Consider the following 13695-nt stretch of genomic DNA (forward strand, 5'->3'; position numbering starts at 1 on the left):
GAGAAGGGATGGAAAGAGAGACAAGGGAAAAGGCGGATTTGAATCACTTCCCAGGGCTGCATTCAGTGATCTGGCAGACTTGATGTGGCCAATCATGTGACTAGGATCTCCTAAAGGACATAATTCTACCTTAGACCACTTCAGATGCTCATGCAAACACAATGCATAGCCCTTTATTGTGACTGGGCGGTATTAAAATAATAGTTCATCCAGAAATGAACATTTGTGACTTTTGTCCACAAAACCAGTCATAAGGGTCATTTTTGTGAATTGAGATTTATACATCATCTGAAAGCTGAATAAATAAGGTTAGGATAGGACAATATTTAGCCGAGATATAACCATTTGAAAATCTGGAATCTGAGGGGGCAAAAAAAAATCTAAATATTGAGAAAATTGCTTTCAAGTTGTCCAAATGAAGTTCTTAGCAATGCATATTACTAATCAAAAATTAAGTTTTGATATATAAACAGTAGGAAATGTATAAAATATCTTCATGTAACATGATTTTTACTTCGTATCCTAATGATTTTTAGCAAAAGAAAAATCAATAAATTTTACTTAAGACTGTTTTTGTGGTCCAGGGTCACATTTAGTCTTATTTACTCATCATGTTGCACCCTTGCTGTGTTCTGTGGAACATGAAAGAGTAATTCTGGAATCTTAATGCAGCTTTTTTTCATACAACAGTCTGTCAAGCTCCAAACAGACCCCAAACATCATGAAACTGGTCTATATTACTTATTAGACAGCTTCTGAAGTGAAACGAGAGCTATACCGTGCAAACCGAATTCATTATTCACCTATAATCTTCCACTCCAGTGAGCCGTAAAATCGAGAACCACTGGAAAGTGAATGAATGAATCTTGGATCAGTGGTCATTCGGTTAGAACTCAAGAACTGATTTGTGAATCACATCAAATGGTTCACTAAAAAGAACAGGCTTTAAAGATGAACGAGTCGCTCATGAGTCAATGAACAAGTTCAACTCACTAATTCAATCCAGTTACAAAAGTTCAGAATTTAAAAAGTGAAAATTATGTCATTAATTACTCACCCTCATGTTGTTCCAAACCTGTAAGACCTTCGTTAATCTTCAGAACACAAATTAAGATATTTTTGATGAAATCCGAGAGCTTTCTGACCCTGCATACACAGCAACGCAAAGAAAACACAAAAAGTATTCTCGTTGGTATTCTCAACTATTTTAACAATGTCCTTACTACCTTTCTAGGCCTTGAATGTGTCAGTTGTGTTGCTGTCTATTCAGGGTCAGAAAGCTCTCGGAATTTATCAAAAATATCTTCTTTTTTAAAGATGAACAAAGGTCTTACAGGTTTGGAACGACTTGAGGGTGAGTAATTAATGACAGAATGTTCATTTTTGGGTGTGCTATCCCTTTAAGAGCTTTATGGATGAACTGAAAAATAACAGCAAATGGTTTGGAACGACATGAGGGTGAGTAAATAGTTACAGAACTAAAAACGGTAGAAAATTATGAGGGCTAAAGGCATTGTGGGTGAATGAGGAACCCAAGCAGAGAGAGTGACATGGCGGGATGCATGAGGCTGCGTTTAGTTTCCGATCAGATGTTGGTTAAATTGGTGCAGGTGATCACACGTACAGTCAGCGTGCCTGGAAGGTTGTTATCTTGGCGACTACCCTTGTCTTTAAGGTAGACTGTGTGCTGCTCTTGGCGGTCGTTAGGGTCAGTAAAGAGGGTCACCTGACCCAGGAAGGTGTCAACAATCACATTCTTATTGTAGATCTGAGTTCGTCATGGAGGAGTCAGAAGGGATAAGCGGGAAAAATAAGAGAAGAAAAGCAGAAATAAGGTGAGAGGAACAGAGCGGTGTACAGAGGAGGTTTGTAGCAGTTTGTGAAAAGGAATGAAGGAGGAAGAGATGTAATTACATACTTCCAACTCACCTCGATGTGAATGCCTTCTTTTGGCTTTTTGCGGTAGAATATTCCTTTAACGTCAAAATTAGGGCAGCGTGTGTCTTTGTGCACAGGGGAGCGAACCTTCTCGCCCTCACAGGTGATGATCACATATGGGTCAGAGGCTAAAGAAAAGAAGACACGAGTCACTTTATATGATGGCATTTGAAGCATGAATTTGCTACATCTACCAATGACACACTGCAAAAATATTTTTGTGATCAGTAATTTTGTTACATAAAAAAAATTGCATGAAATAAGACTGTTATTCCTTATTCTTATGTTCACCGAGGCTGCATTACTTTTTAATTAAAAACACTATAGAGACAGTAATATTGTTAAACATTATTACAATTTAAAATAGCTGTTTTGCATTTGAATATATTTTAAAAAGAAAATAAGGCAAAGTTATGGCAAAGTTGAAATTTCACCAGCCATTACTCCAGTCTTCAGTGTATGATCTTTCATAAACTATTAACTAATATCCTGTACTGGTGCTTGCGAAACTTTTGTTTTATTATTATAATCAATGCTGAAACCAGTTGTGGTGCTTATATTTTTGGTGGAAAGTTTTTTCTTTGATAAATTTGAACTAAAAAAAAAAAAACAGCTAACTAAAATCTTCTGAAGATTTATGTTTATGCTAATATTTTTATTTGATATACTCTGCCATTTAAACGTTTGGGATCAGTAAGATTTTAATGTTAGCATAAGTCTCTTATGCTTATTAAAGTTTCATTTATTTGATCAAAAACACACAAAAAAGTGATATTATGAAATATTATTGCAATTTAAAATAACAGTTTTCTATTTTAATATACTTTAAAATATAATTTATTTCTGTGATGCAAAGCTGAATATTCATCAGCCGTTACTCCAGTCTTTAGTGTCACATGATCCTTCAGAAATCATTATCATATACTGATTTATTATGAATGTTGGAAACAGCTGCGCTGCTTAATATTTTTTTTTGGAACCTTGATACTTTTTCAGAATTCTTTGATGAATAAAAAGTTAAAAACGACAGCCTTTATTCAAAATAGAAATCTTTGCTAATCACTTTTGATCAATTTTACACATTTTTGCGGAATAAAAGTATTAATTTCTTTCAAAAAACAAAGGAAGAAAAAAATACGGTAGTGTAACTTGTTGCAACAGATTTCTAATTTAAATAAATGCTGTTATTTTTTACTTTTTATTCATCAAAGAATCCTGAAAAAAGTATCGCAGCTTCCAAAAAAATATTAAGCAGCACAACTGTTCCCAACATTGAAAAAAATCGGCATTAGAATGATTCCTGAAGGATCATGTGACACTAAAGACTAGAGTAATGATGCTGAAAATCCAGCACAGAACAGAAATAAATAATATTTTAAAGTATATTAAAATTAGTGGTGGGCCGTTATCGGCGTTAACGTGCTGCGTTAACGTGAGACTTTTATCGGGCGATAAAAAAAATATCGCCGTTAATCTATTCTCAAAATTGGGTTGGGAGCTGGGTCTAAACTACGCAAACTATGATGACTTTCACCTTGATAGTTTAACGCGGATGTATACCAAAGACTATAGAATATGGTCGCGCGTTTACGTCTCCTCTGCCAAAACACAGACGGGATCACGTCGTCCTCCATTCATAAAAACCGAATCTACTATAGCGCGAAATGCCACGTAAATTCGTCGTTTTTTGGATTCATAAATCAAATATGGTCTGTCACTTAATTCAAATCGCGATATGGACTAGTGTCTGTGAAAACTGAAATGCAAAAAGACCGTTTTAATATGAATCCAGTATGTTCCGTTTGCCTAGCTGTATGTATGAAATTCATACTATGAATGGTGGAGACGCGCTTTTACTACACGCATACTGAAACACACGTGACGCTCCCGGTAATTTTTGGCATTTGCATCTCACATGAACAGATAAACTCAATCTCCAAAACTGCTGTGAGTGTCACTTTTACCGTTTCATTTGAGAAAACTCGCATCGTGTCATACTGTATACACAGAAACTTCACGGCAACCTGTCAAAATAAAAGTACGGTGTAACATGTTTAGTCATTATTTGGGTAGCACACATATTCTGAATGCAAATTAACCAGAATTCAAATTAGCCATTTTAATCTAGATTAATCTAGATTAATTCCAAGATTTAATCTAGATTAATCTAGATTAAAAAAATTAATCTATGCCCACCCCTAATTAAAATAGAAAAAACACTTTTTTAAATTGCAATAATATTTCACAATATTATAGTTTTTTCTTTTTTTATTAAATAAACGCAGCCTTAATGAGCAGAAAAGACTTCTTTAAAAAAAAAAAACATTAGAAATCTTATAGATTACAAACTTTTGAGCAGAAGTGTATATTTTTTAAAAACAATTTTAGAATACATTAGTTTTATTCTACGGACAATTAATGACAAAAATATGTTTTTTGTAGTGCGCCATGAAGAAAAAAATACAATGCAAATGCATTGCAAACAGTCAAAGGGGAGATAAGATTAGTTTCACTCAGTTCTCCCATCATTACTGCATGTTTACATCATCACTGTGATTACCACCTGTTTACCATTGTATCTAGGTAACAACTCAGGAAAAGAAAAAACTCTTTTCTCTGAACAACCAAACTGAACTCAACTGATATCAAACCAACAGCTTTTTTATCTGCTAAAAAACAAACAAAAAAAACTTCACATTCACTCCGCTTGTAATTAATATCTCACTGTCATAACTACAATAAATTACATAATTGATATGGATTTCATCTTGTTGCATGTTTTGTTATTTGTAATTTGTTCGGTCTATCAAAAATTCACTTTGATAAGAAAGTGTCACTAAGAACATAAATGCAAATGTAGAACCACCTAAACAAAAGACAAAGGCACAAACTGACACTAGAGAACTGAAGACATTGGAGCACAAAGTAAATTACTTTTACTATTCTATGCTACAAATAAACAAGATACAGTGTGGCAGATTTTGACACATTTCAAAATTAATCTAGTCACAAGCTCACATTTCTATAAAGGGAGGGAGATACATTTAGATGCCAGTGGCTGCTAAAAGTCAATACCTCCTGTGCAGAAGTCAGAGCGTGTCTTGTAGGAGATCAAGCAGTGTAGTTCTGTGTGTGGTCAAAAGAGATTTCTAGATGTAAAAGCTCTAGACTTATTAAACAGCATAAGTGTCTGAATCTGTAATGGTTTATAATTCATCCAAAAATCATTTACTGCACTCAATGATTTCTCATTTCTCACTGATTTCAGGGCTTACGGTGAGAAATAAACTATGCACATTGTTATTAGTTTGATCACACCCAATAGCAACAACATTTTTAAAGGAAAAAACATAAATGGATTTTTTTTATCAATGTAGATTAATAGTGTTGATCTTCAGCTATTGATTTTTATCTGTCTAAACCCACACTGTTATATATCTGTAACGTATATAGAAATACTAGACATACCTCCATTGGCATCTTGGCCCTGCAGGCCTTCGGCACTTAACACATGCACCTGGGTGACCAGCTGAGGGTAACCACACAACCCAGTCCAGCATGTCTGTGGAGGCTCGTCCAGAGTTAATTCTCTAAGGAAACACAAACAGAAATGATATCAGCCAGATTACCGTTAAAAAAACTTAAACCTAAAAAGAAAAAAAATCAAACAACTTTTAACAAGATATTTGAAAAGCAAAATTACATGGTATAATAAAGTTTGGGGATGGTAAGATTTTCTTATGTTTTTGAAAAAAGTATCTTATGCTCACCAAAGATGCATTTATTTTATCAAAAATACAACAAACACAGTCATTTTGTGAAATACTGCAATTTAAAATAACTTGTTTCTATTTGAATATATTTAAAAATATAATTGGCAAATAGTTTTTTTAGCCATTACATTACAGTAAAGTATTAAAATAAAATAAAATACAAATACAAATTTTAGTAGAAAAAAATTATATGCTTAAACTTAAAAAATAAAACAAAACTTGAACAGAAATTAATATGAAGCTAAATAGAAATGTACAAAAATGAAGAGATTTGACCAAATAACACATTTACTTAAGCTTAAACTAAAATGAAAATAAAAAATGGGAAAAAGCTAATTCAAATCGTTAATACATAATATCATAATATATAAGGCAATTCATAGAAATTAAAAATAGAAATAAAAACTAATAAAAATGACTAAATAACAAAATTACTTAAACTAGGACTAAAATGAAAATGAAAATGATATTAATCTAATTCAAATCATTAATAAATACTATAATTGTTACGATTTAATCCAACGATGATGAAGAAGATTGAAACAGAAGTGTCTTTATTAAAGCAAACGTAAACTCAGGCAATCGACAGAGGTTAGTGGCAGTATGAAGAGCACAAACAATACAAGAAATCCAATTACAAAAACTAAATGAAAAAAACATGACAACTGATATGTGATGTGCAAACTGGAACATAGGCAGACAGAAACATAATAAAAGTCCATGAAAACAAAACTAAAGCTAAACTGAACATAACAGTGACAAAAAAGTGCAGTTAAGGTCAAAAGTTTACATACACCTTGCAGAATCTACCAAAATAAAAGGGATCATACAAAAAGCATGTTATTTTACTTAGTACTGACCTGAATAAGATACTTCACAGAAAAGAGTTTATATATAGTCTACAAGAGAAAATTATAGTTAAATTTATAAGAATGACCCTGTTCTAAATTTTACATACACTTGGTTCTTAATACTTTGTTGTTACCTGAATGATCCAAAGCTGTGCTTTTTTTACCCTGATTTTCAAATGCAAAAAGTTTTCATCCCTTGGCTCTTAATGCATTGTTTTTCATTCTGGAGCATCAGTGAGCATTTGACCCTTCTGTAATAGTTGCATTTGAGTCCCTCAGTTGCCCTCAGTGTGAAAAGATGGATCTCAAAATCATACAGTAATTGCTGGAAACGGTTTAAATACACAAAAATGCTGAAAAACTAAAGAATTTGTATGACCTAAAGGACTTTTCTCAAAAACATCTGGCAGTTTAACTGTTCAGGACAAACAAGGGACTCATGAACAACTATCACCAAACCAAAAAAAAAAAAAAAAAAAATCCTGCTGTGGATCATTCAGGTAACAACACAGTATTAAGAACCAAGTGTATGTAAACTTTTTGAACGGGGTAATTTTTATAAATTAAACTATTATTTTCACTTGTGGACTACATTAAAATGTCTTTTTTTTTTTGGTGAAATATCTTATTCAGGTCAGTACTAAAGAAAAATAGCATGCATTTTGTATGGTCCCTCTCATTTTGGTAAAATAATTAACATTTTGCAGATTATGCAAGGTTTATGTAAACTTTTGACCTCAACTGTATGTAAGGTAATTAATAGAAATTAACAATAGAAATAAAAACGTTAAAAATTACAAAATAACACAATTACTTAAACTTGAGCTAAAATTAAAACTGAATTAATAAACACAATTTAGATTATGAAACACATTCACTAATAACTAGGAGGTTTTCCATCAATAAACTATGTATGAGAAGGGTTAAGGGATCTAGAATATAGTCATGCAGAATAACGCATTGTAATGTGCATTAATAAACAGCCAATATGCTAGTAATATGCATGCTAATAAGCAACTAGGTTGGTTCATTCTTTTACTTGCAGTCTGAAGGCACATCAGTGAAGACTCTGAGCAGGAACTCTCCTTGTTGACCTGGGTCAAAGGTCGTGGGGATGATGACGTAACGCCCCTCCTTTAGCTCTTTCCTCAAAAAGACGCAGCGTGAGTTGATGTAGATCGACCCTGCGACCTTCTGCTGTGCCGAGTGCATTCTGTATTTCCTATTTAACTCCACCTGGTGGTAGAAAAGAAGACAGGAACATTGACTGACAGGAACCCATACTTACATTTTTTATTCTTCTATTATTGGTTTTAGTCTCTTATACTATACTTAGAAGGCAGATGTGAAGGTTTGTATTTTGTTGGAATTAAATAATGTACTTCTGTACCCTATGGATGTCAAATCCAATTGCCAGGTTCTCGCCTTTTCCCTCCTTGGGAGTAGCTCTGCGTTCCTTTTGCTGCAGGCAGATCAGCACCTCGTCTTCCACTTTCCTCACATCAAAAACATACTGTGGGCGGAAACATGCACTGAACTCACTCCAATGAAGGCCCAGAGCATCAAATGCCTTCAGGACAAGAGTAACATTTTAAAAAGGCTGATGTTCACTGGCACACTGACCTGTGGGTTTTGCAGAAATGTGGTTTTATGGTTAATGCAGCCTCCGGCGCGGTTGCGGAGCGGGTCGTCTCGGTGGATCCAGGAGCCTCTCATCACCTCCTCCTCCCAGGTCTTATGAATGCTCAAGTAAGATGTGTTTATCAGTCGACACAGGATCAGGTCGGTGAAGTAATGACAGAAATCCTCAAAGTTCATCCTGGTGAAGCAGTTTACAGCCAGTGGGGGAACAGAAGTTTATGATAAATGGAGAACTGAGGTGTTTATCAGATGCAGTGGGGTACAACAGTATGAAATATGAGATTCTAAGATAAAATCGGATTTAAACAGAAATAAACTAAGTTTTAAAGCAAAATCGGGTAAAAAGAAACACTAAGATCTTCTCAAATTCATGTTTTTTCTTTTTTAAGTCGATCTACTTCTTACTCAACTTTTAACAATTTTACACATAAAGGTAAGGTATAAAATGGTTAAATTTGTTAAAATTAGTCAATGTATTAGATATCATGAACTAACAATAAGAAGTATTTTTTATTATTGTTATCACAATATTTACTGGATTAATATAGGTTAATGTAAATTTCCACATACTAATACTAACTTACTAATCGACAGACAAGACAGAACAGGTAACTTTTGGTATGAAACCAAAAAAAAGTCTTCGCTCTAAAATTGTCATTTTGTAAAAGAAATTCAAATAATACATACCGTTTTGTAGCTCTTTAATGTGTCGTGACAGATCATTGCAGCGCCTCAGTTCAAGCGGCACGTGAAGCGATCATCTCTTTCTCTTTACTAGTTATAGCACGAAATAAACTTGAATGAACATCAGAAGGTATCTTGTTTCAAGCCCGGAAAGACGTCAATACACGTTCAACTTCAAGTTACACCATCTTCAAGTTTAAGTCCACTGACATTATTCTACTCTTTAGTCTGCTTTGTTTGTTGGACAAAATGGCAGATTTGATTGGTCAGATCGCCTGTCAAACTAAACTAATTAACTTAACTTAGATTAATAAATGTAAAAGGTTGTTTATTTTTATTCCATCTTATGTAGATTTTAGATTAATGATTTAGATTTATTCACAGTGCAAATTAAATGCACTATTTAATATAATATAATATAATATAATAATATTAAAAAAGTGCTGTCAAATCGATTAAATAAAATTAACTAATTAATAGCACATTAAAAAAAATAATAATTTGAAATTAAATTAATCCCACCTACCATTAAAGTTTTTAAATATGCATTTATATTGCAATAATTTCACATTCAATCTTCAAATTGATGTAGAAACAACATAAAGACAGTCTATTTTTTTAAAATTCGTTCATTGTTTTATGACTGAAAGTATCACTAATAGTAATATTGCTGATTTCTATTATGATCTGGGGTTATTGTTTTAACCCCAATTTTTGCCTGTTGGGTCATTTTATTGGGTTGTTTTTAATATTTTTACTCAGATGCTGAGTAGTTTTTCTGCACTCTTAAAAATGCTGAGTTATTTTTTTTAAAATCAAATGCTGGTTTCAGCTTGTTGGGTCATTTTATTGGGTTATTTTTAATATTTTTCACCCAGGTGCTGGGTAGTTGTTCTGTAACTAAGCTTCTGGGTAGTTTCTAAGCTGTTTTAGATGAAACAACCCAGCTGAGTTACAGTCAGAGCGCAGGATTTTTGCATACTCTACAGGAGAGAACAGTTCTCAGCGCCTCTTATTTGGTGCACTTCTACAGCGAAATGAAGTTTTGAATGCATTTTAATTCATTTATAAGTCTTTACTGTGCTGAAAATTATATTATTTTATGCAACGCAACATACAAGAACGAGGTCGTTCATTTCGCATGATGGAAACGCCTTTTGCCCTGCATAACACAAACTGATTTTATTCGTTATATTACTGAATTTAATTTAATTTTATGTTACAATAAGTTCTCCAATCTCAGTACTGTTTATGGGCAGGTTATGGAGTCAGTCACAGCATCTTTCAGCTACGAGTGAAACAGCAGCTCATCACCGGCTTAGATTTTGCCAACACACATTTAATTCAATACATTTAAATTAAAATGCTACTTTTAAATGTTACATTTTTTATTTCTAAAATGCTTGTTAAACTAGTTTAAATGTATGTAATATTGTAAACTGTGCTGTATTCACCCAAATAAATTCAATTTGTCTTATATTTTTGTCCATGGGTGTTCTTGCTTAATAATAAATGATGATTATTGCTGTTACTTCTAAAATTCTGAGTGTGATTTTTAATTTCCAGACCTTTTAAGCCAGCAATAAAATAATTTTTAAACAAAAACTGCCTTAAATAAAACAACCCAGCATGCTGGGTAAAAACATTTCACTCAACCAGCTGAGTCAAAATAACCCAGCATGTGTTCTGTCCAATATTTAGTGCTGGGTTGCCAAATAACCCAAGCTGTTATTTTGTTCCTAGTATTTAGGAACAAAACTGCCATTTTGTTCTCGTTTTCCTAGTATTTAACCATTGACTATTGCAATACAAAATTACAGTATAATTGAGAGCTATCAATTTTAACATTTATGAACTTAAACAATCTTCACAATTAAACAATCTTTAATTATTTACCTGTGTTATCAAACAGTAAATACTAAATTAAATATAGATGAACCCTTAAAGCTACAAAAGCTATTGGTTTCCATTTTTTTCTTTTGTTTTTTGATTAATAGACACCACAGAAGCTGGGTAATTGGCTTATTTGGCTGCTATTACTTTAAAAGCTGCTGTTGCTGAACCCTAGTCCCACCTATGCGTCAAATTTTGTTAATGCTGTTAAACTGGAAAAATTAATCTCTTGTGTTAACACGCAAATTTTGACAGCACTACATAATATAATATCTAGATTAATAAACTGTGTAGAAATTGTTGTTTATTATTAGTTCATGATACCTAGTGCTTTAACCAGTTTAGATTAGTTATTGCATAGTGCTACTATATAAATTATAATGAAAATATATATATATAAATTAGGGGTGTAACGGTACGCTAAAATCGTATTCGGTTCGGTACAGTGTCTTGGAGAGCTCGGTTCGGTTAATTTTCGGTACAAAAAAAAAAAGAACTTACAAAATCTTTATTTTGAAAAGCTGCCAATACACAATAGAATTCTTGCATAAAATAAATAAAAGCGACACATTTGGGTGATATTTTAAATAAAGTGTTCCCAAACAGGAGACCGTAGTGAGGTGGGAGGGTCTTCAAGCTCTGGCTTCTCTTTCGCTGTTGCCATGATGCCATTTCTCACGGCTACTCGTGCAGCTCTACTGTGCGTCACTCAATAGCGTCCGTGCGGAAACTCGCCTAGGAACATTGTTCCGCTGCGCTTAATATCACGCTAATAATAAATTTATATTATTTAATGAAAAAAATATACCGAAACGGTACGCAAGTGGACCGAACTGAACAGGCCGCACCGAAACGGTTCAATACATCCCCATGAACCTTTACACCCCTAATATAAATACAAAACAGAAGCATTTTCACTAGTGGCGTCAGACTTTTGAAACCCCTCTGATTAGACACTATGATCTAGACTGATCTAGATTAGAAGATAAGATTAGAGTGAGCCTCACCAAAACTCTCCATCATCCTGAACAGTGACGCCCAGTTTCTCTCTCTCACTCTTGCTCACTTTCTTCCACTCTTCTGAGCTACAAAACAGAGCAGTGATTATTCATCGTACATCAGACTGAGAGAAATAAACATTCACACATGAGTATGCTCACTGACAACAGCCTGAATCCATAACTATCAACTAAGATTTCCTAGAATTTTGTGAAAGAAACAGAGCACTTCTCCAAGTATGATGTTTCTAATCAAGCCCTGAATAAATAATTCACCAAGCAGAAATATGAAGAAAGATTGCTTTCAGCCCAATAACAGTCTACTGGCTGGCCGGTAAATAATTCAGAGGCCAATATAACCCTGTCTGTTGTAGCACTTGAACAAAGACTGATGAGAAGGATTGTCAAGATTTTCCTCTGCAATTACACAGCCCCATTTTAATATTACGTTGTTTCCTGCAGAGGTGGATATTTAGGGTAGGTGTCATCAAACAAGAGCACAGTTATTTAAATGAAAGGAGGTGGATGTCTAAACACCCCCAGACCTCTGCGTTTCAATCACAGCAGCTTCCTATTTTATACCAGCCTGCCTGGCTTGATATCTCAATTTCACACCAGCCAGCGATAAGAATAGACACTTCGGCTATGTGTTATTTATACTGAAATCATCTCAAGAGGAAGGAGAGAAATGGTTTTCTCTAGTCTTTGAGGATGTATAGCACTACAGTCGTGGCCAAAAGTTTTGAGAATGACACAAATATTAGTTTTCACAAAGTTTGCTTCTCAACTGCTTTTAGATCTTTGTTTCAGTTGTTTCTGTGATGTACTGAAATATAATTACAAGCACTACATACGTTTCAAAGGCTTTTATCGACAATTACATGACATTTATGCAAAAAGTCAGTATTTGCAGTGTTGGCCCTTCTTTTTCAGGACCTCTGCAATTCGACTGGGCATGCTCTCAATCAACTTCTGGGCCAAATCCTGACTGATAGCAACCCATTCTTTCATAATCACTTCTTGGAGTTTGTCAGAATTAGTGGGTTTTTGTTTGTCCACCCGCCTCTTGAGGATTGACCACAAGTTTTAAGATCTGGGGAGTTTCCAGGCCATGGACCCAAAATGTCAACGTTTTGGTCCCCGAGCCACTTAGTTATCACTTTTGCCTTATGGCACGGTGCTCCATCATGCTGGAAAATGCATTGTTCTTCACCAAACTGTTGTTGGATTGTTGGAAGAAGTTGCTGTTGGAGGGTGTTTTGGTACCATTCTTTATTCATGGCTGTGTTTTTGGGCAAAATTGTGAGTGAGCCCACTCCCTTGGATGAGAAGCAACCCCACACATGAATGGTCTCAGGATGCTTTACTGTTGGCATGACACAGGACTGATGGTAGCGCTCACCTTTTCTTCTCCGGACAAGCCTTTCTCCAGATGCCCCAAACAATCGGAAAGAGGCTTCATCGGAGAATATGACTTTGCCCCAGTCCTCAGCAGTCCAGAAGCAGAAGATCAATCTGTCCCTGATGTTTTTTTTTTGAGAGAAGTGGCTTCTTTGCTGCCCTTCTTGACACCAGGCCATCTTCCAAAAGTATTGGCCTCACTGTGCGTGCAGATGCGCTCACACCTGCCTGCTGCCATTCCTGAGCAAGCTCTGCACTGGTGGCACTCCGATCCCGCAGCTGAATCCTCTTTAGGAGATGATCCTGGCGCTTGCTGGACTTTCTTGGACGCCCTGAAGCCTTCTTAACAATGCAGTGGAAAGTTTTTTTCGGGATTAAGTTAATTTTCATGGCAAAGAAGGACTATGCAATTCATCTGATTACTCTTCATAACATTCTGGAGTATATGCAAATTGCTATTATAAAAACTTAAGCAGCAACTTTTCCAATTTCCAATATTTATGTAATTCTCAAAAC

The 13695-nt window shown here is 34.5% G+C and overlaps 1 protein-coding gene across 2 annotated transcripts in view; it reads right to left on the reverse strand.

The window, feature by feature from the left end:
* Positions 1-1585: 1585 nt before the first annotated feature.
* Positions 1586-13695, reverse strand: part of capn5b (calpain 5b) — a 38365-nt gene continuing 26255 nt past the window's right edge. For both annotated transcript variants that reach the window (XM_073824871.1, XM_073824870.1), the window contains 7 exons: positions 11788-11865; positions 8186-8381; positions 7953-8075; positions 7602-7798; positions 5407-5528; positions 1930-2066; positions 1586-1768 (listed from right to left, as the gene is read on the reverse strand). In XM_073824871.1, coding sequence (XP_073680972.1) covers positions 1586-1768; positions 1930-2066; positions 5407-5528; positions 7602-7798; positions 7953-8075; positions 8186-8381; positions 11788-11865 — 1036 coding nt within the window. The remainder of the gene's footprint in view (positions 1769-1929; positions 2067-5406; positions 5529-7601; positions 7799-7952; positions 8076-8185; positions 8382-11787; positions 11866-13695) is intronic.

The sequence above is a fragment of the Garra rufa genome, chromosome 19 (assembly GCF_049309525.1).
Source record: "Garra rufa chromosome 19, GarRuf1.0, whole genome shotgun sequence".
Classification (NCBI taxonomy): domain Eukaryota; kingdom Metazoa; phylum Chordata; class Actinopteri; order Cypriniformes; family Cyprinidae; genus Garra; species Garra rufa.